The 25,424-nt window shown below is 41.6% G+C and overlaps 2 protein-coding genes across 2 annotated transcripts in view; both read left to right on the forward strand.

Moving 5' to 3' along the window:
* The window catches only part of ed (hemicentin protein echinoid), a 107,169-nt gene extending 82,664 nt beyond the window's left edge, over positions 1 to 24,505 (forward strand). Inside the window, exons 5-8 of the mRNA XM_070209455.1 lie at positions 1,244 to 3,442; positions 4,196 to 4,675; positions 14,491 to 14,859; positions 23,117 to 24,505. Of these exons, the coding sequence (XP_070065556.1) occupies positions 1,244 to 3,442; positions 4,196 to 4,675; positions 14,491 to 14,859; positions 23,117 to 23,298 (3,230 nt within the window). The 3' untranslated portion in view covers positions 23,299 to 24,505. The remainder of the gene's footprint in view (positions 1 to 1,243; positions 3,443 to 4,195; positions 4,676 to 14,490; positions 14,860 to 23,116) is intronic.
* Positions 10,570 to 11,180, forward strand: LOC26530894 (uncharacterized). Its single transcript, XM_015173387.2, has one exon. It carries the CDS (start codon positions 10,643 to 10,645, stop codon positions 11,138 to 11,140), a length of 498 nt encoding a protein of 165 aa, XP_015028873.1. The 5' UTR covers positions 10,570 to 10,642; the 3' UTR covers positions 11,141 to 11,180.
* Positions 24,506 to 25,424: the final 919 nt, after the last annotated feature.

Raw genomic sequence — 25,424 nt, forward strand, 5'->3', positions numbered from 1 at the left:
AAAATGAAGAACATCTGTAGCTAACTCTGAAAGGTAGACGAAAAGGTAGCCGAGAATCACGCAATTTACTATAATTTTTACAGTGGTAGGTTAAACGGTTGGTAATGGGGCAGTGAGGGGCATTTGCTCCACTTTCTTGAGTTTGTGGCTGTCAATGCGATGGCGACGACGACGACGACGACGACTTGGTGACTTTATGGACAGTCATTAGGCAGACGGCAGTCGACACTTAGCCGGCTCAGTTAATTACAAAGAGCAGAGAGCTAAGTGAGGGTTAAACTCACAACTTTCAACGGCAGATGTAGTGGTTGTGCAGGGTCTCTCAGAGTATAAACCACATAATTTTGCAGCATTTGCGGTGCATTAACAGTCGCTAATGCAAGGGACGATGACTTGCAGTGGAGCAAATAGCATGACAGTCAAGTGCAGGGCACAGATTAGATATAAGGCTCATCTCGGGGAGAGAGCACGAAACGAAAGCAATTTACGATTAAAAGTGTTGCAAAATGCATAAAGCGTTAGTTGGTTTATATTAAAGCACGTTCAGAGCTAATAAAATGGGTGAGGGGAAAAAATAAGCAATTCACCATTAAAAATTTCATAAGAAAACAGTGTTGCATAAAATGTTATTGTTATATTTAAGAGCACATTCAGTGCTGGCAACAAAATTATAGCTTATTAATATTAAAAAGTGTTGCGAAAGATCGTCGTACGTCTAGTTACATGGGCATATGTGCTAACCGCATCTTAACTCAAAAAAGCCAACAATTACTCTATACTGTAATACAACACGTAATTCTAGTGTTGCGCAACGCGTTAATTCAATTTAAGCTCTTCTTTCGGCAATTAATGTCAGAGTTCAGATTCTCGAGTTGCTAATGATTCTAAGCCGTGCGGCATTAGCCAAGTTGAGTGCTCCGACACTTGATTAGCTTAATTAATAATTGACAAATTCTTGTGTCTAATCAGACCGAAGACACCCAAATCCCTAATCCCTACAGCCTGCCCCGATGGCCCCGCTGGAGCTAATTCAATTACAAGTTTGGATGCCGCTGATTAAGCTCGCCCCTCCCTTAGTAAAATGCTTTGTGTTTATTAATTTTCATCATTTGGAGCGCCGTCTCCGGCGTAGCTGTGATTTATGCCAGCAAAAATAAGAAAATCTTCCTCCACCACACCACAGAAAACCCAAAATAAATATCCTTGCTAATTTCACGTCCTGTTTTTCGTACCATTTTTGCAGACTATGCCCGCGTCGAGGTTGGACCAGAGAATCCGCTGCGCGTGGAACGTGACCGCACTGCCAAATTGGAGTGTAATGTGGACGCCAAGCCGAAGGTGCCGAATGTCCGCTGGACACGCAACGGCAGCTTCATTAGCTCCTCGCTGGTGCACACCATTCACAGGGTGAGCGTGCAGGATGCGGGCAAATATACGTGTAGTGCCGACAATGGTCTGGGCAAGGCCGGCGAGCAGGAGCTCATACTCGATATACTCTATCCGCCCACCGTTGTCATTGAATCAAAGACGCGCGAGGCCGAAGAGGGCGAAACCGTTAACATACGCTGCAATGTAACCGCCAATCCGTCGCCCGTCACCATCGAATGGTTAAAGGAGAATGCTCCAGAGTTTCGCTATAACGGCGATGTCTTGACCCTCAACTCGGTGCGCGCAGAGCACGCGGGCAATTACATTTGCCGCGCCGTCAACATTATGCAGAGTCAGGGCCAGGAACGCAGCGAACGCGTTGGCAACTCGACCGTGGCACTCCTCGTGCGTCATCGTCCCGGCCAGGCATACATAACGCCCAACAAGCCTGTGGTGCATGTGGGCAATGGTGTTACGCTAACCTGCTCGGCCAATCCGCCCGGCTGGCCGGTGCCACAGTATCGCTGGTTCCGCGACATGGATGGTGAGTTCTCTTCCCGGCAAAAGATTCTGGCACAGGGTCCACAATACTCCATACCGAAGGCGCATCTGGGCAACGAGGGCAAGTACCATTGTCATGCGGTCAACGAGCTGGGCATTGGCAAAATGGCCACCATTGTGCTGGAGATCCATCAGCCCCCGCAGTTCCTAGCCAAGCTGCAGCAGCACATGACCCGTCGCGTGGCGGACAATGACTATGCGGTTACGTGCAGTGCCAAGGGTAAGCCGGCACCCAGTATTAAATGGCTTAAGGATGGCGTCGAAATACTGCCTGAACTGAATCTGTACGAGGTCAAAACGAATCCCGACCAGGGTCCCAACGGTATGGTCACCGTCCAGAGCATGCTCAAGTTCCGCGGAACGGCACGTCCCGGCGGCAATCAGCTGGTGCCCGGAGATCGTGGCCTTTACACGTGTCTCTATCAGAACGAGGTGAACTCGGCCAATTCGTCCATGCAGCTACGCATCGAACACGAGCCCATTGTGCTCCATCAGTACAACAAGGTGGCCTTTGATATACGGGAAACTGCCGAAGTGGTCTGCAAGGTCCAGGCCTATCCCAAGCCCGAGTTCCAGTGGCAATTCGGCAACAATCCCTCACCCCTGACGATGTCCTCCGATGGCCACTATGAGATAAGCACCACAACGGATAACAATGATATTTACACCTCGGTGTTGCGCATCAATTCGCTAACCCACTCCGATTACGGCGAGTACACGTGCCGTGTGGTCAACTCTCTGAACACTATACGTGCGCCCATAAGGCTGCAGCAGAAGGGTCCGCCGGAGAAGCCCACGAACTTGCGTGCCGTGGATGTGGGCCACAACTATGTAACACTCAGCTGGGATCCGGGCTTCGATGGTGGCTTGAGCAAGACCAAGTTCTTTGTGAGCTATCGACGTGTGGCCATGCCTCGGGAAGAGCAATTGATACCGGACTGCGCAACGCTTGCAAATGCCAATTCCGATTGGGTGGAGGTCGACTGCCAGCGGGATATACCCTGCAAGGTCAACTCGCTTGATCAGCATCAGAGCTATGCGTTCAAGGTAAAGGCGCTGAATCCCAAGAACGGCTCACCCTACTCCAATGAGATCACGACGACCACAAAAGTGAGCCGCATACCGCCACCCCTGCAGGTCACCTACGAGCCGAGCACACGCACCCTGGGCATCGATGTGGGCGCCACTTGCCTTAATCTTGTCGCTGTTGTCGAGACCATGCTGCACGGCGACACACCAATGGCCGCCTGGGATCTGGTGGATATTGTCGACAACCTTCAGTTGTCCGGCAATGGACCCACACACAAGGAAAAGATCATCGAACGGCTAATTGGGCCACGTCGCAGCGGCGGCGGACGGGCTCTGGGACACACCATCAACGACGACGACGAGGAACATGATGCGGGACTGAATAACTTAGCGCTGGAACAGGACGACAATAGTCCCGTGGTACGGGTGAAACTCTGCCTGCGCAATAATCACGAGCATTGCGGCGACTACACGGATGCTGAGAGTAAGTAAACAAAATTTTAGAGAATTACTTGGACTACAGAGTTAGCTTGCAACACGCCGTACATTTCTCGCTGATAGACGCTTGCAATTCGCAACAAGTTACAGCCTAAATGGGGGATAATCATCGAAGCAATGGCAAGATCTGCTGATGATAGAACCGGGAGATCAATGATGTCAATAAACATCATTTGGAATGATTTGTTGTACGTGAATTATTCATTGTATGTCTGCTTCTAAAATCGATTATATTTTGCTTTATTCAAAATTCAAAGGCCCAAATAACACAATAATTGAGTTAATTATACAACACTGGCATTTGAGCAGCTGCCAACATTTCAGCTGTGACCAAATTGACGCGAATAAAAGGCCGTGGAAGTAGCGATTAGCTAATGTGTCATTGGTCTAAAGTCCCTTAGAAGCATTCACAATTATTCACTGTTCAGTTCAGTTGGGGGGCGTTGTACACGATCAGGAATAATGGAATTCACGAGTTGAACTCGCTGTGTAACGCACCGATTTCCATTATATGCAAAGCCATTACGAGCAATTGCGCCACTTGAATAGCTTGGACAATCAATCACTCATCCATCGTCAGGCAACCTGGCTGGCAACCATCCATCCATCCATCCAGCCAGCTATCCGTCCAAGCATTCAGCCAACCATCCATTCACTTGAGTGGCGTTGCATTTTTCATGGCTTCATTTCATTCATCTCAACTGACGCTCTGCCCTCTCTTTCTCGCACCTCATTGCAGTTGGACGACCATATATCGCAGAGGCTAGCGCCCTGGCCACGCCCACACTGATTGCGATAATCGTGTCGTGCATTGTATTCACACTGTTCGCCGGCCTGCTGCTCATGTTCTGCCGCTGCAAGCGCAATCAGTCGAAGAAGAGCGCCGCCGCCAAGGACTACGAAATGGACTCGGTGCGGCCCTCGATTGTGGCTGCCCAACAAAATCAGGCACCGCCGCCCTACTACCCGGCCAGCGGTCTGGACAACAAGGCCCTCGAGCACTCGATGGATCTGGCCCTCAACATGGAGGACCAAAAGACAGCCCTCTATGCGACCCAAAATGGCTACAGCTATCATCCTGGCAGCGGTGTCGTCGGCGTCAATGTTGGTGGCAGTGTTGTCGGGGTTGGCGGCGGTGTTGGCAGCATCGGTGGCGGCGGCGTTGTTGGTGTGACCGGCATACCCGGTTTGACAGGACACACGTTGCCAGGAAATGAATGTAAGTACACACACATACACAAACATCTGTACATGCATACGTAGAAAGTAAGCTGAAGTTGGGCAACAGTTTTGAGGCGGGGAGCAACATATTGATGGATAGCCCAAAGTGAATTTCCCTAACAAAGAGCATCGCTCTATGCCTATGGGAATAGAGATTTTTACGATATATAATAACTAATTTCTTTAGCTTTACTTTAACTATTTTCAAGATTTCATAATTGGGCTGAATAAGTATAAAGAAAATGAAACTTAATCAAACGTTGCTATATTTATCTATTCGTAGACGAGCTTAAAAGAATTCAAATATTTGAATTGAAATAATTATTTATTTACTAAATGAGATTCAACTAACTGCGGCTAAATTGCCAGTGAATATTCCAAGCATCAGCATCTCTGACCAGTTTTAAATTAAATGCGTTATTTTTATACATTTTATATCAATATCTTAATATCAAGTTCCTGAGCAAACTCTGAAAATTTTATATAAAGTTTTCAGCTGCCAAACTGATGACAAATGCCTGATACCCTTTCAACACTTGCACTCGCCCTCACACACACACACACACACACACACACACTGGGTCATAAGAGTAGAGAGAGTATAGCTAAACCTCAACCAATGCCAAAGTGCGAAATACTTCCGTCGGACCATGTCCGTCACTCTCCCTGTTCTGCCCCCTTTCTCCCTTTCTCCCTTTCTCTCTCTCTCTCTCTTCCATTCCCTGAATGTTGGTGGCAAAATGTTTTGGGTGATTTTTCATTGTCCACCGCAAAACACATCACAAAACAAAATGAAATCCGTGCTGACGCGCCACGGGCGTGGGGCAAGTAGCGGTGCGGGGAGTGGTGAGCAGCTGGTTGGTGCGGGTTGGGTGGTGCACACAAATTATGTAGCCCATGAAATGTGAAAGTGCAAAATGGAGTTGAGTGCAAATCGATGGCCATGCGCATTCATCACGCGCCTCTGCGGGCACACACACACACACACACACACACCATGGCTAGGGAGGTGTGCAAGCCGCAAACACACACACACCTGCGGCACATACACATACCCACGCACACAACGACAAAACACTTCAACTTCCGTTGTAAATTTGTTGAAACAGCAATTTTTTCCCTAAACGTTTTACGTCCTCGCCAAAGCATTTTGTAATATACTTGCCATTTGTTGTTGTTGTTGTTGTTATTTTCTTTTATTGTTGTTGTTGCTGCTTGACGCTCACGTCCATTCATCCTGGCTGCGCGTCCTTGCCGTCCTTTCCAGTGACGCCTCTGCCTCCTTCAACCGCCACCCGCCCTCACCACAACAAACGAAAATTGCGCACAAAATGAATGCGTAAACTGGACCCGCCATCGTTGCCCCTGCCCCTGTCCCTGGTTCTTCTGCCCGCTCCCCACCAACACCGCTCTGTCCGGTCCGTCCCTCTGCGGTTGCCCGCAATACGCAATACACAATTCATTATTAATTGTTGTTCTGGTTTACTTTTATTTTTTACTTACCCAATCCCATGTATCCCTTGTGTGTGTGTTTCTGTTTTTATTTTTTTGGGGAGGAGGGTCCCCATAAGAGGTATTAACCTTTAACATGGTGAGCGTACAAATTGGACAGGTTCTCTGCTTTTTATAGCCCTGCATGCGGGCTATTCTAATTATGCTGAAAGGTGTGTAACGCACTCATGAATATCAAAATAAGACTAGATATAAGCATATAATCAATTCCTTTTAGCTCTCACCTATGAAATCGGAAACTGATCTTATATTGCTCTGGGAAAGAACCGCATATTAAGAAACATTTGTATTCGCCAGTGTCGATTTCTTTATGGAGATCTGTAAAATATTCTAGTCTATATTAGAATCGATCTATTATAACCATTTGAGATCGTTGTTGTAGTTGCCGGAAAATAATTCTATTTAATTAATAGTAATAGTAATAATAGTATTTCCAAATCTGTTCTTTTAAAACATAACAATTTGTCATTAAAGTTGCACTGCTTCGTAACAGTTTTTTAGGATTGTGTGATGTAAAATTAAAATATAAAAGAAGTTGGACTTGAGATAGTTCTAGTACCCCGACGTCTCTGTCTCGCTCGAGCCAGACACTCGCTCACATTCCAAGTATATGTTTTTTCCAAATTTTGTTCTACATTATTTAGTACATTTATGCCTGGCAGGATATTCGCTCTTCGTGTCAGCTCAACTTTCCAACTGTTTTTTGTACCATTTTTTTGCAGGGTGTATTTGGTAATGACGTGCAAATTAAAAATTCCTCTTTGTGTGTGTGCTCGCTGTGTGCATGTTTTTGTTGTTATTATGTGCTTTGCTAAATGGCAATAGAATTTTAAGCTGCTGGACAAAAATTTAATTGCAATATTTTCCTGTTTGCCGAAGGACGTCCAAGTTCGCGCAGCAACTGATAGTTGGCAATTGCTAAACAGCTCGTCCGAGGGGGAGGGGCTGCAAATGGCAGCCATTGTGTGGGCTCATTCAAAAGTTTCCGAGTTTCAAGTGTTCGTCGAATGCCAATTAAAATTTTCAAGTGCCTCCCCCGAAACTAGGTATGTTTTTTTTTGTTTGCCTGCCAGCGAACATTGGCACTTAATTGCATTTAAAAAGAAATGCGCGAGCGGCTAATTTGGCTAGTGAAAGTGGCAGCCAGCAAAAGTGGCATGAATAATAAAAAGCGTAGACAGGCAACAGCTGTGCCACACACACACACACACACACACACACACACACACACATACACACGCGCGCACACACAATCAGATTTCCAGGTGCTGCAGCTTGCAGTTCATTGTAAGCGCTAATTGCTGCATAAGAAGCTGCCTTGGGCGCTCTCATTTTCCACAAGCCCCTCCCCTGCTGGCTCCTGGCAAATGCCATTTGAATGTGTTTTGTTGTGGTTGTTGTTGTTGCGTGTTCCTGTTGTTGTTCTTGTTGCTGTCGCTTGTGCGCTTTGGACTCGTTAAGAGCTCAACCAAAATTGCCGCAATCGTTGCATAGGCCAAAAACCTAATGAACTTTGCATGTTAAGCGGCAACGGCGACGACGAGGACAATAAAAACAATGGCGTTGCCACCTGGGGCCGTTTCCAATTGAAAGTTGCACTCGGCTAATGGCAAATTGTTCGCCTGATAGCATCGTACTGGTACTTAATACGTTTATGAATATCTTATAATAAAGGTATATGGTACCGGGATGATTTTAATAATATTAAAATATTATATTAGGCAATTGAGGAACGAGAACTTGCACTCGAATAACTGGCGAGTATACCTACTGCATAGAGCAGGGCAATAATAACAGCAGAAAAATATATAAAATAATAATTGTAGCCTGTTTTTATGTAAGTTATATCAGCTGTGCCTAATGTTAGCAGCTAGTGTTGTAAAATTTAAATGTTTCATAAGCATTATGTAAATTTAGCTATATTTATTTATATTTTAATTTCTGCTTACCATATTCTGTATTAACTACTAGAATAGCGCACATATACTCAGTGTACTAATTTGTCTGCTGCATTTTGCAACACTGCTTAAACGAAAGTTCTTTACTCAAGTTTTGATCATTTCTATCAATTCTAATTTTATATTTTGGTTTCTGTTCAGCATCTGATGCAAATTTTTAGATATTCTGAATTTGTTCTTTCTTTGGGCTAGTTTCCTGCCTTATTTTTTTTTTTTTTTGTATCCAAACCGACTTTTAGTTTATTAATGTGGGTTAAGGCTTTCATATTGTATGGCACATATTCTCAGGTCTTTCGATGAACTGCAATCTGTGCCATGTCAGCAGCTGTGTTTAGATTTTAAAGCCAATTAGTTTTACAGCACTGCATACAAAGCATACAAAACAACGAAAACAGAGGCAAAAGCAGAAGCACAACCAAAGCCGGCAAATGCAACTCATAGATTTTGTCATTGAATTGTGCGGTCAGCTGGCCAAGGCTGCCTCAAACAACAACAACAATTACAAGATAAACATGTTGGACACGCGCCTAAAACGCTGCCGCGCAAAATGTTGTTCAAATCGGGGGCTGTGGTTGCATTTTTGGGGGCGTGGCGGCGATGGCTGTGTTCGTGGTGGCGTCTGCAAAACTATTTTGCGGCTGTTTGCTTTGCGGGCCCTAGCTGCATTCTAAACCAGACCAGAACACAAATACACATACAGCCACACACACACACACACACACACACACACACACACACACACACACAGAGAAACACACGCCTGGAAAAGCCAGACAACATTTGTAGCATCGAGTTCATGGCTTTATTTATTTAGCGCATAAATTTCAGCGCGCAAAAGATTTTTTGCTCTTGCCTTCTTTTTTTGTTGTCCTTTTTTGGCTTTTTTAGCTTTTAGATTTCTTATACCCTGAACCCATTAAAAATGGGTATATTGTATTTGTGCAAAATCCAAATGTATGTAACAGGCAGAAGGAAGCATCTCCGGCCCCATAAAGTATATATATTCTTGATCAGCATCAATAGCCGAGTCGATCTAGTCATGTCCGTCTGTCTGTTCATCCGTCCGTCCGTCCGTATGTATGAACACAAGGATCTCAGAACATATAAGAGCTAGAGACTTGAAATTTTAGATGTAGGTGCTCCTAGTGCCTGCGCAGATCGAGACATATAGCTTCTAAAATAGAATATATATATGTATTTGATGTTGGAAGAAGAGGGTTCAGGGTATCCTCTAGTCGGGAGCTCCCGACTAGAACCTCTAACTTGTTTATTTTTGGTTTGCGTGTTGTTTGTTTGGCTGCCTTTTATTTGGGGCTGGGGGCCGGCGACAGCAGCAGCCGGACGAAAACGACATTTGTTTGCATTTATTTGGTTTTTGGAGTACATGTCCTCTAGACTTACTCGTTGTTGTCGTCGTCGTTATCCTGCGCTTGTCTAGCCGTAGGCGTTGCTCAGTCCAATACCCCTGCCCCCCTTGCCAGTCCGCAGCTGACCAGCAGAGACCAACAGAGTCAGCAAATTTTGAGTTTAACTCTGGGTACAAACAAATATGAAAAACAAACTTTCACTTGGCTGCTTTACAATTGGCTTAAAGCGATAAATTGTAAGGGCTTCTCAGCTGACATGCACAGTCTTAAGTCTGGCAACACTGTGTTCTCCATCTCTCTCTCACTTATATATATGCCCATTTTAAGAATAGGGGCAACTGGAATAAGGGATTTGTTGTTTACGATAGCATTGATTTGCCTATTAAGATGTATTTATTTCTCATTAAAAATTATAATTTCTTACTCCACAATTATGGGCTGTGTAAAAACTCGAGACTTAAAATTTTGAACGTAACTCTGCTAACTAGGTAGTTAGACTGATGTTCAAGTTTGTTTTAAATCATCGATAAAAAGGCCCGTTTCCATGATTTCGATATATAAATGCTGGGTACATAGACTCGCGCAATCACAGCTCAAGAATATTTAATGATCATTCTCTGAAAATTTGATTAATGTATTATTAATGTTTATAGTTTTGCGAATAGCAGCAAAATTGAGTAGAAGATAAATTGTGTATAATATACAAAGTTGCGTGGATTGTAAACCAGACAAAAATATAGATTATATTTTTGCTGTTCTTATCACAGTTTAACGCAGTCAGAGCCCTTTAATTGATAATGATAATCCACTTGAACTCTGCAAGCCCGGGAAATACCCGCTATATTTTATTATAAGCGCCACATTAGAACAGACGCTGTTTAGTAGATGCTGCAAGTACGCATTAGATTATGAATGAACATTTGTCAACAATCTGTCTCATTTGGTTGACAATATTTTAAACGTTCTCATTGATAAGCAGCACAAACATATTCAGATGCTCGTGTGCTGCTTATCAATTTATAGAATTCTGCGTTTTCTGCGTCAGACATTCGCTTAACTTAATCTCAATTCAAGCACTTAGTCTTGTTCGGTTGCTCGACATCGTAATTTGAATCTGTTTGCCAAATAATGAATAAATACTTGACGCTAGTTGGCATCCTGCTGCTGGCTTGCTGGCAGGCCGGAAGTGTCCTGGCGGATAGCGACAGCAGCAGTGACAGTGATAGCAGTGATAATAGTGGACACAGTCACGGTCGAAAGCATAAACATAAATACAATAATCCAGCGTATCCAAACTATCCGCCCTACGCCTATCCGCCATATCCCTACACTCCCTACACATACAATCAGCAGCAGCCGCCATATAATCCGTATGCGCAGCCGCCGCCGCCGCCCATGAATCCCCAGTACCCGAGTCCATATCCAGGCAATCAGCAGCCATATAACCAGTATGCACCACCAGCACCTCAATATGGACCACCTGCCTATCCCCCGGCACCACAATCGGCCTATCCCCCTGCACCGCAGCAGCCTCCGCCAGCTTCTAGTGTTATCAACCATTCGCTCAAAGTTAACAAAGAATATCAGGAGGATTTCAGCAAAAATGTCGAAAATAATCGAATTTAAAATGTGAAATGCAATAAAAACCAAAAATTTCATTTCTAAATATACTCGTTTGTGGATGGTAAAACGGTCTAAAAATTATATATAATATAGACAGACAAACGTATGTTTGTATATATTTATATATTTATAAACGGTTGATTGTGCCGAGCGTGATCTGTTATCTCGCGTAAAAATATATGTATACACTGTATTGTTCATAGTACACCGAATTTAATGTACATAGTATGTTCGAGACTGTTAAATATAAGAATACATTCTTGCCAGCTTAAGATGTCAAATTGCTCAAGAGGGCGAACCAAGAACAAAGAGCAAATCAGATGAGATTTGACCAAGCTATGGTCTTTTTATTATTATTTTTAAACTAGATTTCTTTGAAGGACTTAGCAACTATAAAAATAATTTAAGTGGATGGTATTCCCAATACGTTTCTCAAAGAATAGAAATATTTTAAAAAGTTGTATGCCTGTTTAGCTGTTGCCCCTCAAGCGTCCTTTTTGTTAGCCAAGTTGATTACAAGTGAATTTGATAATCTTTTATTATGAATATCCCGTAAAGTTGGCGATTCTATGAAAAGTTTCGGCTCAACTTGACCTGATTGCGTGAACGGGAAGCGCCAAGCAGAGCATATTATTATTATAATAATAATAATTATTTTTATTGTGTGCACTGCTTCGAGCTGCAGGACTTGGGAGCAGGAAAGTTATCAAACTCGCAGCAAAGCGGCAGCCGAGCAACACACACAAAAATGCAGCTTGCCTGAAAACTTTCCTTTTCTGCCAACTTGAGGCTGGCTACAACAGCAAAAAGGCCGCCAGCAGCAGAAATTGCAACATGGTGCAAGCACAGGAACCCAGTCAGGCAGGAAACCAGTGGCAGGCAGAGCTGGAGAGAAGGGCGCGCAGGTGGCAAGTCAGCCTTACGGCAAGTGCTCTAAACTCCACTGCTGACTGCTGCTGCCACTCGCCCGCTCTTCCCGCTCCACTACTTTTGGCATTTAAGCGCATTTGGGGCCAAATGCCGAGCAGCCTGCGTCGCGACGCTAATTAAAAGTGCAACAAGGGGCAGGCAAAGGTCGTCTCCCAGAGTTGAGTTCACGTGGGGGGCACCGCAAGTTGTGGAGTGTGGCGCCATTAACGCCGCCTGTGCGCTTGAGGTGCTTAAAAGGGGGAAGGGGACAACTTTGGGCAGCTCAACTCGCTCTTTGGCTAAGAACTGGCACCCTGCCCTCTAGCCTCTACACTGTGCCCTCAGCCCGTTGCCGTTTAGTTAACCGTTAATGGCATTTGAAACTGTTTTTATTGTGCGGCTGCCTCAGCCTCTCGTTGCTTCTGCTGCACAAAAATGTTGCATAATTATAAGCGCTTCCGGTTGAAAACTTTGTCTAGAGAGTGAATTAGTGGCACGGGCAGCGACGGGGCGCAATTGCAACTTTGCCACTTGGCCGAGAGTCGTTAACGTGAAAAGAATTTCTGGCAGCCGAACTGCCAGCGAGAGACACTTGAGCAGCTTGTGGCGAGATTAATAAGCCCAGCCGCCCACTGACCCACTGCTTGTGGGCGTGGCCATGGCTGTGTTTTGTAAACTATGCCACCAAAAAGCAGTTATTTGCACAAATCAATGTGCAAACTTTTCGACTAAACTTTAATTGCGAGTCGCGGCAAAAGTAGGCAACACAAATTTCCCCCCATCTCGTTGCCCACTCTACACCACCGCTCGCGCCTACAACCGCTTTGCCGCATAACAATGGAAATGCATTAAAATTCCTGTATAGAGTAGATTTTTGGGCAGAATTTGTTATTTTGTATTTGTAATTTGTTGTCCACAAATATTTTTGGTGCCCATTCAAACCGAAAACTTGCGCAATCAAAAGTTGTGCCAAACAGATTTGATGCTTATCAAATTGAAAAGTTTATTATTTCATTTTTTTTTTGGTTGCCTGCTCTGTGGGCTTCATGCCTTATAGAACACGAGCAACGAAATATCGCATAAAATTACAACTGGAAATGTATGCAAAGAACGTTAAAGCAGAAGAGGCGGAGAGCTCTCGGGAATGGAAAATGAAAATGAAGTTAATATTATTACTGTTTTTAGTTTTATGGCTAATCATAAAAATTATCACGCCCACCATGTCGCATAAAAAGCGGCAAAACGACACGCAATCTGGAAATGGCACACGAAACGTGAAACAGCTGGCAATGGAACGGTCCAACACTCGAACACTTCGTATATATGTATATATGGTATATTTGCATGTCCTTTGGTTTTTGGCTAACAAAACACACAAATTGTCGTTAAATTGTGGCGCACGTCAGCGAACATGAGCTGATAAAACGATTTCGCCTCCAATTCGCCAATTTGTGTTCAGGCTATACCTTTGAGGAGTTAGCAAAAATATCTCCCAACTTTAAGCTATCGAAATTTGTGCTCTTAAAACGTAGCTCATTGAAACAGATAAATCTCAACTACGTGTTTAATGTTTTCATTTGAACTATACTAGGCGAAAACGTTTTTCAGAACAGCGGCCAATTATTCGGTTTTCGACTCAAAATTCAAAAAGTTTTCCTTTTTTTTTTTTCTTTTTTGTACTCCTTGTCAAGCGTGCGTTTAATATTTATGAGTGATTTATCACGATATAAAAATAATAATAAATGCGAGCTACAAAGGCGCACGCACAGGCAGGCAGCCCGGCAAAGTAACGAGCTGCTGCATGGGATGAAAGAAGCTAAAGTAGGGGCGCGCGGGCAGGTCCTGTAACAAGGCGCATTGCTGCTTGTCAACGCCTTTGTTCTGGCGCGTAACAAGCACCAGAAGGACACAAGGACCTCCGCCCATTGAGAGCGGCTCCTGCTTTGATACTGTTTCGCGTAGCTCGTAAAAAATTTGTCAACAAACTTTCTCAGAACTACAAAAGGCGGCTCAGCTGAAAGGGGAGTGAGGACACCGAAGGGGTGGGGCGGGGCGTGACAGTGCTCCGCATAGATTTGTGAGTTTACGATGGCCTTTGGCGCAGGTCTTAAGTGGCGTATGAGCAATATGTTTTTGAACAATTAATAACGCCTTGTTGATTCGCCCAGCTAATAAATTCGTTTTATTTATTTTATTTTTACTCTGCTATCATTTTAGTGTGCTAATCAATATAAAGCTGTAAAAGAAACTTTCTCTTTTTTATCGCGCTGATTGCATTGAACTGTGAATTTTATTTACTAAGCATTTTATTTGGCCTGGCGCCAGAAATCTATCTGTCAACCATGCAATGCTGTGGCAGATTTATGCGACACTTGTTCGAGTTCAGTTTTTACAGCATTTTACCGCAATTGAATTTTTCGTTTTTTCTTCATTCATTTTTACAGGGGTCAACATGGGCTACATGGAGAACAATTATTCCAATTCGAATAATGGCGGCAGCGTCAACTCACAGGACTCGCTTTGGCAGGTAAAAATGTCCGCGGCTGCGGTTGGAAATCAACAGACACTCGTCCAGGCGCCACACAATCAATATGTGGAACAGCAGCCCACCTATGGTTACGATCCGCTCACGCATGGCGGCTATGGGGCTGTCGATGATTATGCACCGTATCCACATTTGACGGCCACGCCCAGCCAGGTGGGCGACGAATATCATAATTTGCGCAACAGTCAAAATCCGTCCCGGCAGGACTACTGCAGTGATCCCTATGCATCGGTACAGAAGCCCAAGAAACGTGTCGATCAACATTTAGGTAAGTCATCGATAAAAGCAGCTATCGTATCATATTGTTATCGATATTAAGAAATTGCGTGGAAAGTGCGATAAGTGAGGTTGGAATGAATTTGATAAGTGAAAATAATGAAAAACTTGAGTTTCAATAGCGGGTAATTCAATTGAAGAAAGAGAGCGAGAGAAAAATATTCTGTTTAAAATACACCGTTTTATCTTTAAAGTAAGTTTAGGTTGAATTAATGTAAAGAACAGAAAAACTATTAAGAAAAAACTGATTGATAGTATGATAGATCTGAGGATAAAAATAATGGAAACAATAAATGGAATGATAGAGAGAGAAGGAGAATGAGAGTATATATAGTGATCAATGGATACAGATCAAGAGAAAGGAGAGTGAGGGAGACGCATATATCAAAATAGATCACTAATGAGAAAGCGAAGAATTTAAAGAAAGATACACAGGGTGAAAGGTATATGTATATAAAGAAATAGATATACATATAGAAAAAGAAATCCATTGGAAAAGTGCTTTACAATGCGATTGAAATATAGTTGCACAGAGAGAATAAAATTAAGTGAAACCTTAAGTATTATTCAAGTAATAGAGTAGAGAATGCCAAATGTGTAATGTTAGAAAAGAAAGATCTGCCAAGTAAACTGTAAAGACTCCCTATAATATGCACAAGCAGTCTGATGAGGTAAGCTCAACCAGGAAAGAAAAAAAGGTGGAGGAGCAAACAAATCTGACAACTTTCATCGCTCCCAGTTCTACTTATGACACATTAAGCACAGGGGTCGAGCTATCTACCAACTGCTTTCCAAAGTTCCAAACTTAAAAGTTGGAGTAGGGCAACATGCAAAAGGGGTGTGGCTGCAGCGGGGATGCGAGTAACTGGCTAAGGGTCGCCTCTCAGCTTGCCTTGCCTGTCAAACTTACCCACTATGTTTTGTGTGTTGTGCTGTGTTGTTTGGGTGTAAGTGTGTGTTGTGTGTGTTTTGTGGGTGTGTGGGAGTGTTTGCACTCGGACTTTCAGTTATGACAAGTTAAGCACTCGGATATCTCCAACGTCGACCCGGCTCGCCTGTTCGGGCTCATGCTAATTATGTATGTGTGTCTCTCTCTGTGTGTGAGTGAGTGTGTGTGTGTGCTTGCCCGCCACGCCCCCAACGCAAACCGCCATCCAAAAGCATGACACAGCAATAGGCTTTAGCGATAGGTTCCTTTAGGTTCTTTGGCTCTTTTCTGTCTGCTGCACATCTGACGGTCTTGGCTTAAAGTCTTTGCCAACTTTTTCCTAAAGTTCAGCGAAGCAAAAGAAACAACAATTTTAGAAGCTCACTTTTACTCAGTGTGTCTGTGTGTGTGTGCGAATTATATTGTGTGTGTTTCTTCTTATTGTACTGCCAATAAGACCGCAAGTGTTTTAAAATATTAAATAATAAAAAACGAAGCGAGAAATCTAAATGTTCTGGCTAAACCAAGCAAAACAAAATGAACCAAATGCTGCGCAACTAAGAGATATCCTTTACATTGTATGAAAATGGAAGGATTGAGAAAAAAATTAAAGGAAATGTACGTATGTCTATCTTAATATTTTTTATACGAAGGTTACCTTTTGTACCACAAATCTCACAAAGTTCGAAGATTCCTGAGAAAAATTTGAATAATATTTGTTTTTCTGCGATTGGGTGAAATAGATGGTATGTGAACTGATTTTTAAAGATTTACGTAATAAATCTTTAACATATTGTATACAACATTTATAACTGTAAATTGATATACCCTTGTGTTGAGCGCTCGATGAATACAGGGTATCAAATACAAGGGCCAAAACGAACACTGACTGCAATCAGACGGCCGCGGGGGCGTATGCTTGATGATATTGCTCCTGCCAATGTTTTTGTTGTTGTTGCAACTATACGGCTTGTTGGTGTGTGTGTGTGTGTGTGTGTGTGTGCAGCGCGCCGCGTGTGTGAACCGAGTGTGTGCGGTATTTGTGTTATCTTTACGGTTTATGAGCGAGCACCCCCGAAAAGTATATATAAAAAAATTGCCTTTTTTCGTTATGTTGCGGGTTTTTATTGCCCGGCGTCCCTGCGGCAGGACGAAACAGGACTCAAAACAGGACGTGGCAAGTGTTGATCTTATTGTTGTTGTTGTTGCTTTCGCGTCCACGATGAATTTTTGTTATTTGTAATGTGTGCTTCTCTCTATCTCTCTTCCACACCCTCTCACTCTCTCTCTCTCTCTCTCTCTCTCTCTCTCTCTCTCTCTCTCTCTTTCTGTATTTATTATGTGCGTTCGTGCGTGTGTATAAAATGCAAAAACGTTTCGCAAATACAACAACTTTGCGGCTGATGTTGCATAACAAAACACTGACCACGCCTCCCCATTGTCAGGTCAGCCGCCCACTCGGCGGTTAAACGCAAAAATTTGTTGTGCGCCAAACTAAGAAATCGGGGCAACAACAAGAACAACATACTGCAAATGTCACACTGCCATATAAGCGTCCCAGTTGTTCGCACACATACTTACGCACACACAGACTCCTACACGCACACAGGCACATGCATGTCAATAAAATGCAGCCAAAAACAACAACAACAACAGCAGGAAACGCCCCACGAGTGCCGTCAAAAGCAAAGCAACTAAAAGCTGTGTCCATAGGTGGGTGAGGAGAAGGAGATTGTGTGCTGTGGGGGGGTGAGTTGTAGCATAGGGGGTTTTGGGTTGGAGTGTGTAGGGACATTGACAGTGCTACAATATGCAAATACATCTTCATTACATTGATGTGTCAGCTTATGCACAACTGTGTGTGACTATGTGTGTGTGTGTGAGTGAGTCTATGCGTGTGTGTGTGAGTGAGTCTATGCGTGTGTGTGTGAGTGTGTGGCAACATGTTTAAAAGCTTTTACACTTGCCAACTGAAGCTGCAAAGCTGCAGCTGAGCTGAACTGACTTTTGTGGCACTGCAACAGCAGCTGCTGCTGCCGCATCAAGTGTTAGGCAGAGGAGGGCGAGGGTGCGGAGGAGATGTCGAGGGGTAGTGGGTGGTGTGTTGCCCAGCAGGCGGAAGTAAGTCTGTGCGGCAGCAAAAGGCAGCAAATGCGACGCAAAAAATGTTTTCGGTTTTCTTGTATTATTTTTGGAGAGCAGGGGCCGTCGGTGGATGCGGGGGTGGGAGGTGGTAAAAGGGTAGCGGGTAGAACTGATTGATTATGCAGACTTTTGTGTCAGTTGCTGGCGCATTTTCGCACATGAAGCTTAATTCATCATTAAATCAGCGAAGCACAAGAGGGTGAGAAAGAGAAGGAGAGAAAAAGGGATTAAAAATGAGATAAAACACAGATGGAAAGATGATTCCCAAAGGATAATATTATTTTTTTTGGTATTATGTGCCTAAAATACTTAAAGCTCTATGAGAAATATTTAAAAAAAAATATTAATATTTATTTAATTGTTTCTCATCTAAAAATAATTTAATATGCCAAACAAAAAAACATAAATTGAAGATATTATTGAAACAACATTTTTCTATAAATATTTCGTAGGCTACTCAACAAATATGAAATTTCCAGAGTTTAACAATATCCAAATCTCTCCTATGCTCTGACATCAGCACAAGTTTTTAAATAGATTTCACAGGGCGCGCAACAAAAAAGATTTTTCTTGAAAAAGAACACAGTTTTTCGAGAGTTTCCCTTACACATCTCACATACGGACAGACAGGCGGACATGGCTAGATCGACTCGGCTATTGATGCTGATCAAGAATATATATACTTTATGAGGTCGGAGATACTTCCTTCTGCCGGTTACATACATTTGGATTTTGCACAAATACAATATACCCTTATATCCATTTTTAATGGGTTCAGGGTATAATCATCGAAAAAGTTTCGATTTTCGCACCGACCTCGATTTTGAAAAAAAAACGTGATGATTTGGAAGGTCATATCTCCGCGCGATGCTATTACCCGAGATATTATGTCGTTTTGGAACGTCATATCTTCGCGTGGAGCTATTACCCTAAATATTAAAATAGATATTATGTCGTTTTGGAACATCATATCTTCGCGCAGAGCTATTACCCGAGATAAAAAAAAAAATCATCGAAAAAGTTTCGATTTTCGCACCGACCTCGATTTTGAAAAAAAACGTGAAATAACCCCTTGCCATTTTGTCGATTTGGGTCAAAATTTTGAATTAAGCACTTATGATAAAAAAAGGAACTTAAATAGCATTAGAGAAAAAAGTCGCAATAACCATGCTGTTAAAATGCGAAGCAGACGCGCATGAATGTGTGTCTGTACATGTATACAGAAATTCTTAAAGATGCCTGTTACATACATTTGGATTTTGCACAAATACAATAGAATAGTTTTCGTTGGGATATATTTGCTGATACACAGGCTAGTTGCGCAATGTAATAATGCTATTATATTTATGTATGTATATATATATTTATCTAAGTTTATTTTGAAGAGCCTCTTTATTGAAAAGTATTCAGAAAACAACTGAACGTTTCGATGAAGACTTTCGCCGTCTGCTGCTGGGAGTGCTATAAAACGCTTTGTAAAAATCAACGAAAGATATCTAATAATACATCACATAGAAACTCGCTAAGTAGCCATCAGACAAGGTATTAAAACGCGTAACGAAGACATTGAAATACTTTGAAAAGAGTTAAGCCTATAATCTGGTTAATCGGATGGCCAATAACTCTTGACTTCATGAGCTTAAAAGATGTATTTGCTTTGCCGCTACGCTCAAGCTGTGCCACACTTTCCACTCTTGATAGTGAGCCGTAAAATAGTGCAGCTTACTTTTAGGCCAGCCAATAAATGTTGCCTTCGAATGACGCACAACTTATTCAAAGCGCCATAAAATCACATCGCTGCCCAGTGCAGCCCCCTCTTCCTCCCCTCTAGCATTTGCCAGGGGTATCTGCGTCGAGTCGCATAAATCATGAGTCGGCGAAAGACTCGAGAGTCGAGACTGTGTGGCAAGTAGCTGCTGTTATTGCTGCTGCAGGAGGCAACTGCCACGCGTAGCACTAAACACACACTAAGTGGATTTGTGAGGCAGTATAAAAAAGAGTGGGAAGGGGCATATGGGCGGGGGGGCAACAATGATAAGCGACTGCTCTATCTGTGTGTGTTTGTTTTGTGGATAAACTCGGCTGCAATTTGTTTACTTTCGACATTTTTTGGGAAATTTACTAAAAAATGGGTTATTACGAGCTTAGAGTCCAGCAACAGAGAGACAGGCCGCCCCTCGGGGCAAAAAATTTGCATGAAAAGGCCAAACAGAACGAGAAAAACGCATTTTGAGTAAGAACCATGTAGCTAAGCTGAAAGATACCCTCTAAATGTATTCAATTATGCTGAGAGAGCCCAACCAGATGATACCCTGTACTTTCGCAATGTCAACGAGATGCTGTGCTCCTGGATGCCCTGTTCTTTATAGTAAATCCACAGAAATGTAATGGAAAGAGTTTTACAGATGGCATGTCAAGAGACAGCTAAATCGTATTATTATCTTAAACTTACTGTACCCTGTAATTTTTTAATGCTTGAAATAAGCTTAATCATTAACATCAAAGTATTGTGAATTGATTTTCGTTCAGGCGAGAGTGCCCTACCGGCAGATACCACGTGTACCATAGGGTTAATGTTAGAGGAGCTAAACTCCTCCGGTTACCCATCTACACACCAGCTGCATAAACCCCATTTGAATGATTTGCAGGGCATATCGAAATAGGCAAACAGTGCGTATGCTTAACGCAAAAACGATTAAGTTGTTTCAACTGGGTCTGATTCCAGAGCTCAGCACAAGGACGGGCAAATTGAAAAGCAGCAAAAAGTAGTCGACTGAAGCCCACCTCTATGTGCGGGCGTTGTCTAGATAGGCGTGGCATGCATAAAGTTATGCGCATAATACGCACAGCTCACGTATTGGCCATAAAATACGATGGAGAACAAAACAACAACAAAAAAAAAACGAAAGGGAAATCCCAAAGAGTTGGAAAATGTAAAGAAAATTCTTATACAAAAAAAAGGGAGGCAAGAAAAGAAAAACATTGAAACGAAAAGCGGATTCGCTTTTTACTTTGGCTGACTTTTTGCCCTGCTTTTTTTCCCCCAGCATTCGTTTTTCTTCGCCGGGTTTGCTTCTTTTTTGGGTCAAGTTTATGCAGATGCCGAAAGCCGTGCAGAATGGGCGACAAAAACGCGCTTAGAAATTTTCGCACGCTGCTGCAAAAAGAGGGGATGGGGCGGGGTCGGTTTGAGCATGTTAAAGAGCAGTTGTTAAAAAGGATTTACCGTTTTATATTTTTATGCGCCATGCGAGTGGTTAGCACGGGGCTAGCGGGGTGCATGTTGGCACGCATTGGTATTTGGCCAAAAGTGATGCAGAGAAGAGCCAAGGGAGAAGAAGAGGGAAGGAGCTAGGTGAAGCGTAACACTTTGCAATGCGGCGATTTCGATTTTGAAATTCAAATTCTAATAAATTTTCCAACGATTTGGCACACAATGCCAGGCGCCCAGCCAAGCCAGAGATCTTCTACGAGCTCTACCCCACTTCGCCAACTTTATTTATTTTGGCACATCTTTTGACGCCGATTATTTGGCCTTGGCACAGCGGGTGGCATTTACAATTGAGCAAGGGACTTTTCAGGACATCCGCTTGCTTAAGTATGCAACAATTTGCAGACAAAGATGTATTCGACGGCTTTTGCCGCTCCGTTGTCATCCTGACTAGCTGTTGTGATTCAAAATTAATGCGCTGTTTACACATGTGTCGGGATTGTGATCTCAGACAGAGAGTGGTAGAGGGGGAGAGTAGGGCGGGGGAACGCCGCGTCCTGCTTACGGTCAACAGCCTGCGGCATATCGCAGCTGCCCTCTGCAAGGACCCGCGGACAGAAAATTAATTTTAAGCTGCCGCAGGCACTGACTGCCCAATGTTGACATTCAATTGCAATTCGCAATTGTTGCAACAGCAACAACTCAAACGTCGAGCTGTAATTAATTTTTTAACAGCCGATGCTCGTTAGCAGCCACCAGCAAAGCCGCCGTCGCAGCACTCAGTCAACTGGCAAATTAAGAGAATTGTCCGTAGCTCGTCAACCCAACATGCAACATGCAGCATGCAGCATGCGACAACTATTGTAAAAAGTGGCCAGCTGACAAATTAAGCTGCAATTAAAAACTAAAAGGAAAAAAGTAAAAATCTGCTTATGCAAAACCCCAACCGCTACAAAAGTTCCTTTTTTAAAAAACTTCTTTTATTTTTATTATTAAACTGCATTTGCTTGCAGAAATAATGTGCAAATAATTTAGCATAGATAAAGTACTTATCATATTACTCGAAAGGTTTTTAATCTAGAAACACCCGTCGAATAATCTGATAAGTACTTCATCTGAACTGTTCAAGATTTACATTTTAAAAAATGTTTTTAAACAAATAGAAACTGCAACCTTGAACTTGATAAAGATTTGACGTATATTCTTATATAATTGATCAATGTTCCTTATGGCGGTATCAAGTATACGCCACCTATTGATTGACTAAACAATCTGTTTGCAAACTGAGCGTGTGTTTGAACTCATTTTAGGCCAAATACTCGCACTCGTAGTCTGTAAGCACACACACATGCATACACACACAGTTGCCTTTTAGACCTAAGTTAAGCTATGCAAATCGAACAAATTTCGCTAACCATTTGGCTTTCTCTCTTCTCACACACATGTCTTTGCCACTTTGTCTCACATCAAAAACTCATCAAAAATATATATATATGAAATAAAAATAAAATTAACAAATACCATTAAATTGATAAATTCTACGCACAGCGGACATCATTCAGGATGTTACGCTCTAACGGAGCGCGCAGGCTGAAGTAAGTTAATGCCAAGGACACGCCAGCGAATACTTGCGCAATGATGCCCATGATGATGTTCAAGAATTTTGAGTTCCACTTACCAAAAAAGCATTTTTTTTTGTTGCTAACTTTCATTTTTGCCTGTTGAAATTTTTGCTACATGTCCCTTAAACACAGACACGCCCACACAGCCGGCCACAGTTCAGTTCATCGTGTGTTTGTTTATACCAACAACATCAACAATATCGTATTTGATTAGCATAAATATATATATATTTTGTATAATTTTTTTATCTCTGTTCGGTTTGGCTTTGTTTTTAATTGTTTGCGCATGAGTCTCAAGTTTTTGGTCAGTACTTGAAACTAATTTTGAACAATTTCGTTGCAGATTCACCATATCACGACGTAAGCGGCCTGCCGAACCCCTACAACATGGAGCACATGGAACAGGATGAGGTGCTGCCGCCTCAACAGCACATGTCCCTCGGCTACGATGACAGTTTCGAGGGCGAATACTCGACAACGCCCAATGCTCGAAATCGTCGTGTCATACGCGAAATTATTGTCTAAGCTAACTCTCGGATACACAATAATGAAAACGGCTAAAGCAACAGCAACAACAACAGCTACAACAACAAGAACAGGCACTTTTATCTAACTATACAAGACCCTTACACAGCCCTCATCCCACATCATGCACCATCATCATACAACATTATGCAAAGGTAAAACAAAATCCCCATCAGCATTACAACGAAATCTCAATTTTATTTACTTAATTTTTACTCAATTTGAGAAGTGGCCATTTTTGAATTTTTTTGATATATAGAATTTTTGTTGTTTATATAAGAAAGAATGCGATAACGATAAATGCTAGTTTAGTTGAGGGTACGTGTGTTGAGTTTTATTGGCAACGAATTGATATATATATATATATCTATATATATGATATGATATGATACGATACGATATTTCGATAGTTAAGGCATCGAGTTTCTCATTATCAAAACAGCTCTAGTTAAGGTCGTGGCAGCACTTTGTTGACACACGCACACACACTCACACAGTCTCCCACACACTTACACATGCACTAAATGTTAAATACGAGCTATTTACTTATATAGAGCAGTTAAGTACAGTAAAACCTATGCTATCAGGTCCCAGTCGCATTCGCAAGAAACGGTACGAAACTTACTTTTAAGGCATCAAATGTTGAAATGAGCATATTTCAAAAAAAAAAAAACAAACAAAAAAGGAAAAAAAATATATAGAAAATAACAAAAAATATATCTCACGTGTTTTTCGCAACCGTTCACCGTAGCATATAAGAATTAATCATTTAAGAGTTGTGGCCGCGAAGTGTTGCTTTGACTTGAAGCGCTTCTGGGCGAGCTATAAAAGTTTAATATGCGAATCCATTTTATCGCCTACTTTGCAGCTGTTTAAGCTGGCGCTCAGCCTCAAAGTACAACTTCAAAAGCATTTCCAACGCATGTTTTAGTTAAAAATAAAAATATATAAAAATATAAAAAACAAAAACAGTACGACCTGCCACAAAAATATAAATTAATTTACATAAAATATTAATTTTAATATTTTAAATAAAACAGTAAAATAACAAAAAAAAAAAAAAACAAAAATAAACTCGAATTACAAAATAAAATATTGCTTTAAGTAAATCATAAACAAGAAAAAATTTACAAAAATTATTACAAATAATTCAAAAACTTAATAAAAAATTGAAAAGTAAAAAAAAAAAAACAAACAACCAACAACTGTGCAGCTTGACAACTTTAAATTAATTTACAAAATTATAAAAACTCATTTTGTTTTGTTCTCTGAGCTTTCTGTTGAAATTAAAAATGTATATTTTATATACTTTTTAAAAATACGCATAAAAAATAAAAGCTATTAACATACATTAAGTTATAGAAATATATTTTTATATATATTGAAATTAGTGCTTACATTTTTTATAACTGTTTTGAAACGCGTGTTGTTCGATATTTTTCTTTGTTTGTTTTTGCAACTTTTTGACGCTGGCACACGAACTGCAGAAAGTGAATGAAGGACAGTAAGGCAGAGAGAACGTTTTTTGTAGCTAAGAATTAATTGTAAATACATGTGTAATTTGTATATATTTACTTGATATACAAAGTAAATAAGCAGCGTGCAGCAAAACTTAAATATAAATTGTAGTTAATTTTAAACAATTTCAACATGAATTTAACTAGTAAGCTAATTAATTAAGCGAAACATGTTTAAAAGCAAATGCCACAACAAAATTAAAAATAAAGAAAAATAATAAATAAACAGAAAAACAAAAACCGCATCACGAGCGAACATCCTTTGAAGAATCTTTCTTTATATATAAATTATACACTGCAAATGCGAACATTATATATACACATAACATATATACATCTACTTATTATTTGTAAATAAGTAAAAACATCTATTTTAATTTCAAAAACAAAACAAAAATTCATTAAAAATATATTTCCAAAAAAAAAAACTAACTTACATTCTTTGTATGCTACAAAAAGCTTGCAATGGCAGGGAAGTTGGGCTATTAAGCTTATAAATAATTTTGTACGACTTTCTCATTTCAAATTTTTCGGCTTATACACGTATCTAAATGTTTTTTATAGACTTTTAAATAATATTATTGTTACTCGACATTAATAAAGCCAGCG

This window comes from Drosophila virilis, chromosome 4, assembly GCF_030788295.1.
Source record: "Drosophila virilis strain 15010-1051.87 chromosome 4, Dvir_AGI_RSII-ME, whole genome shotgun sequence".
Classification (NCBI taxonomy): Eukaryota; Metazoa; Arthropoda; class Insecta; order Diptera; family Drosophilidae; genus Drosophila; species Drosophila virilis.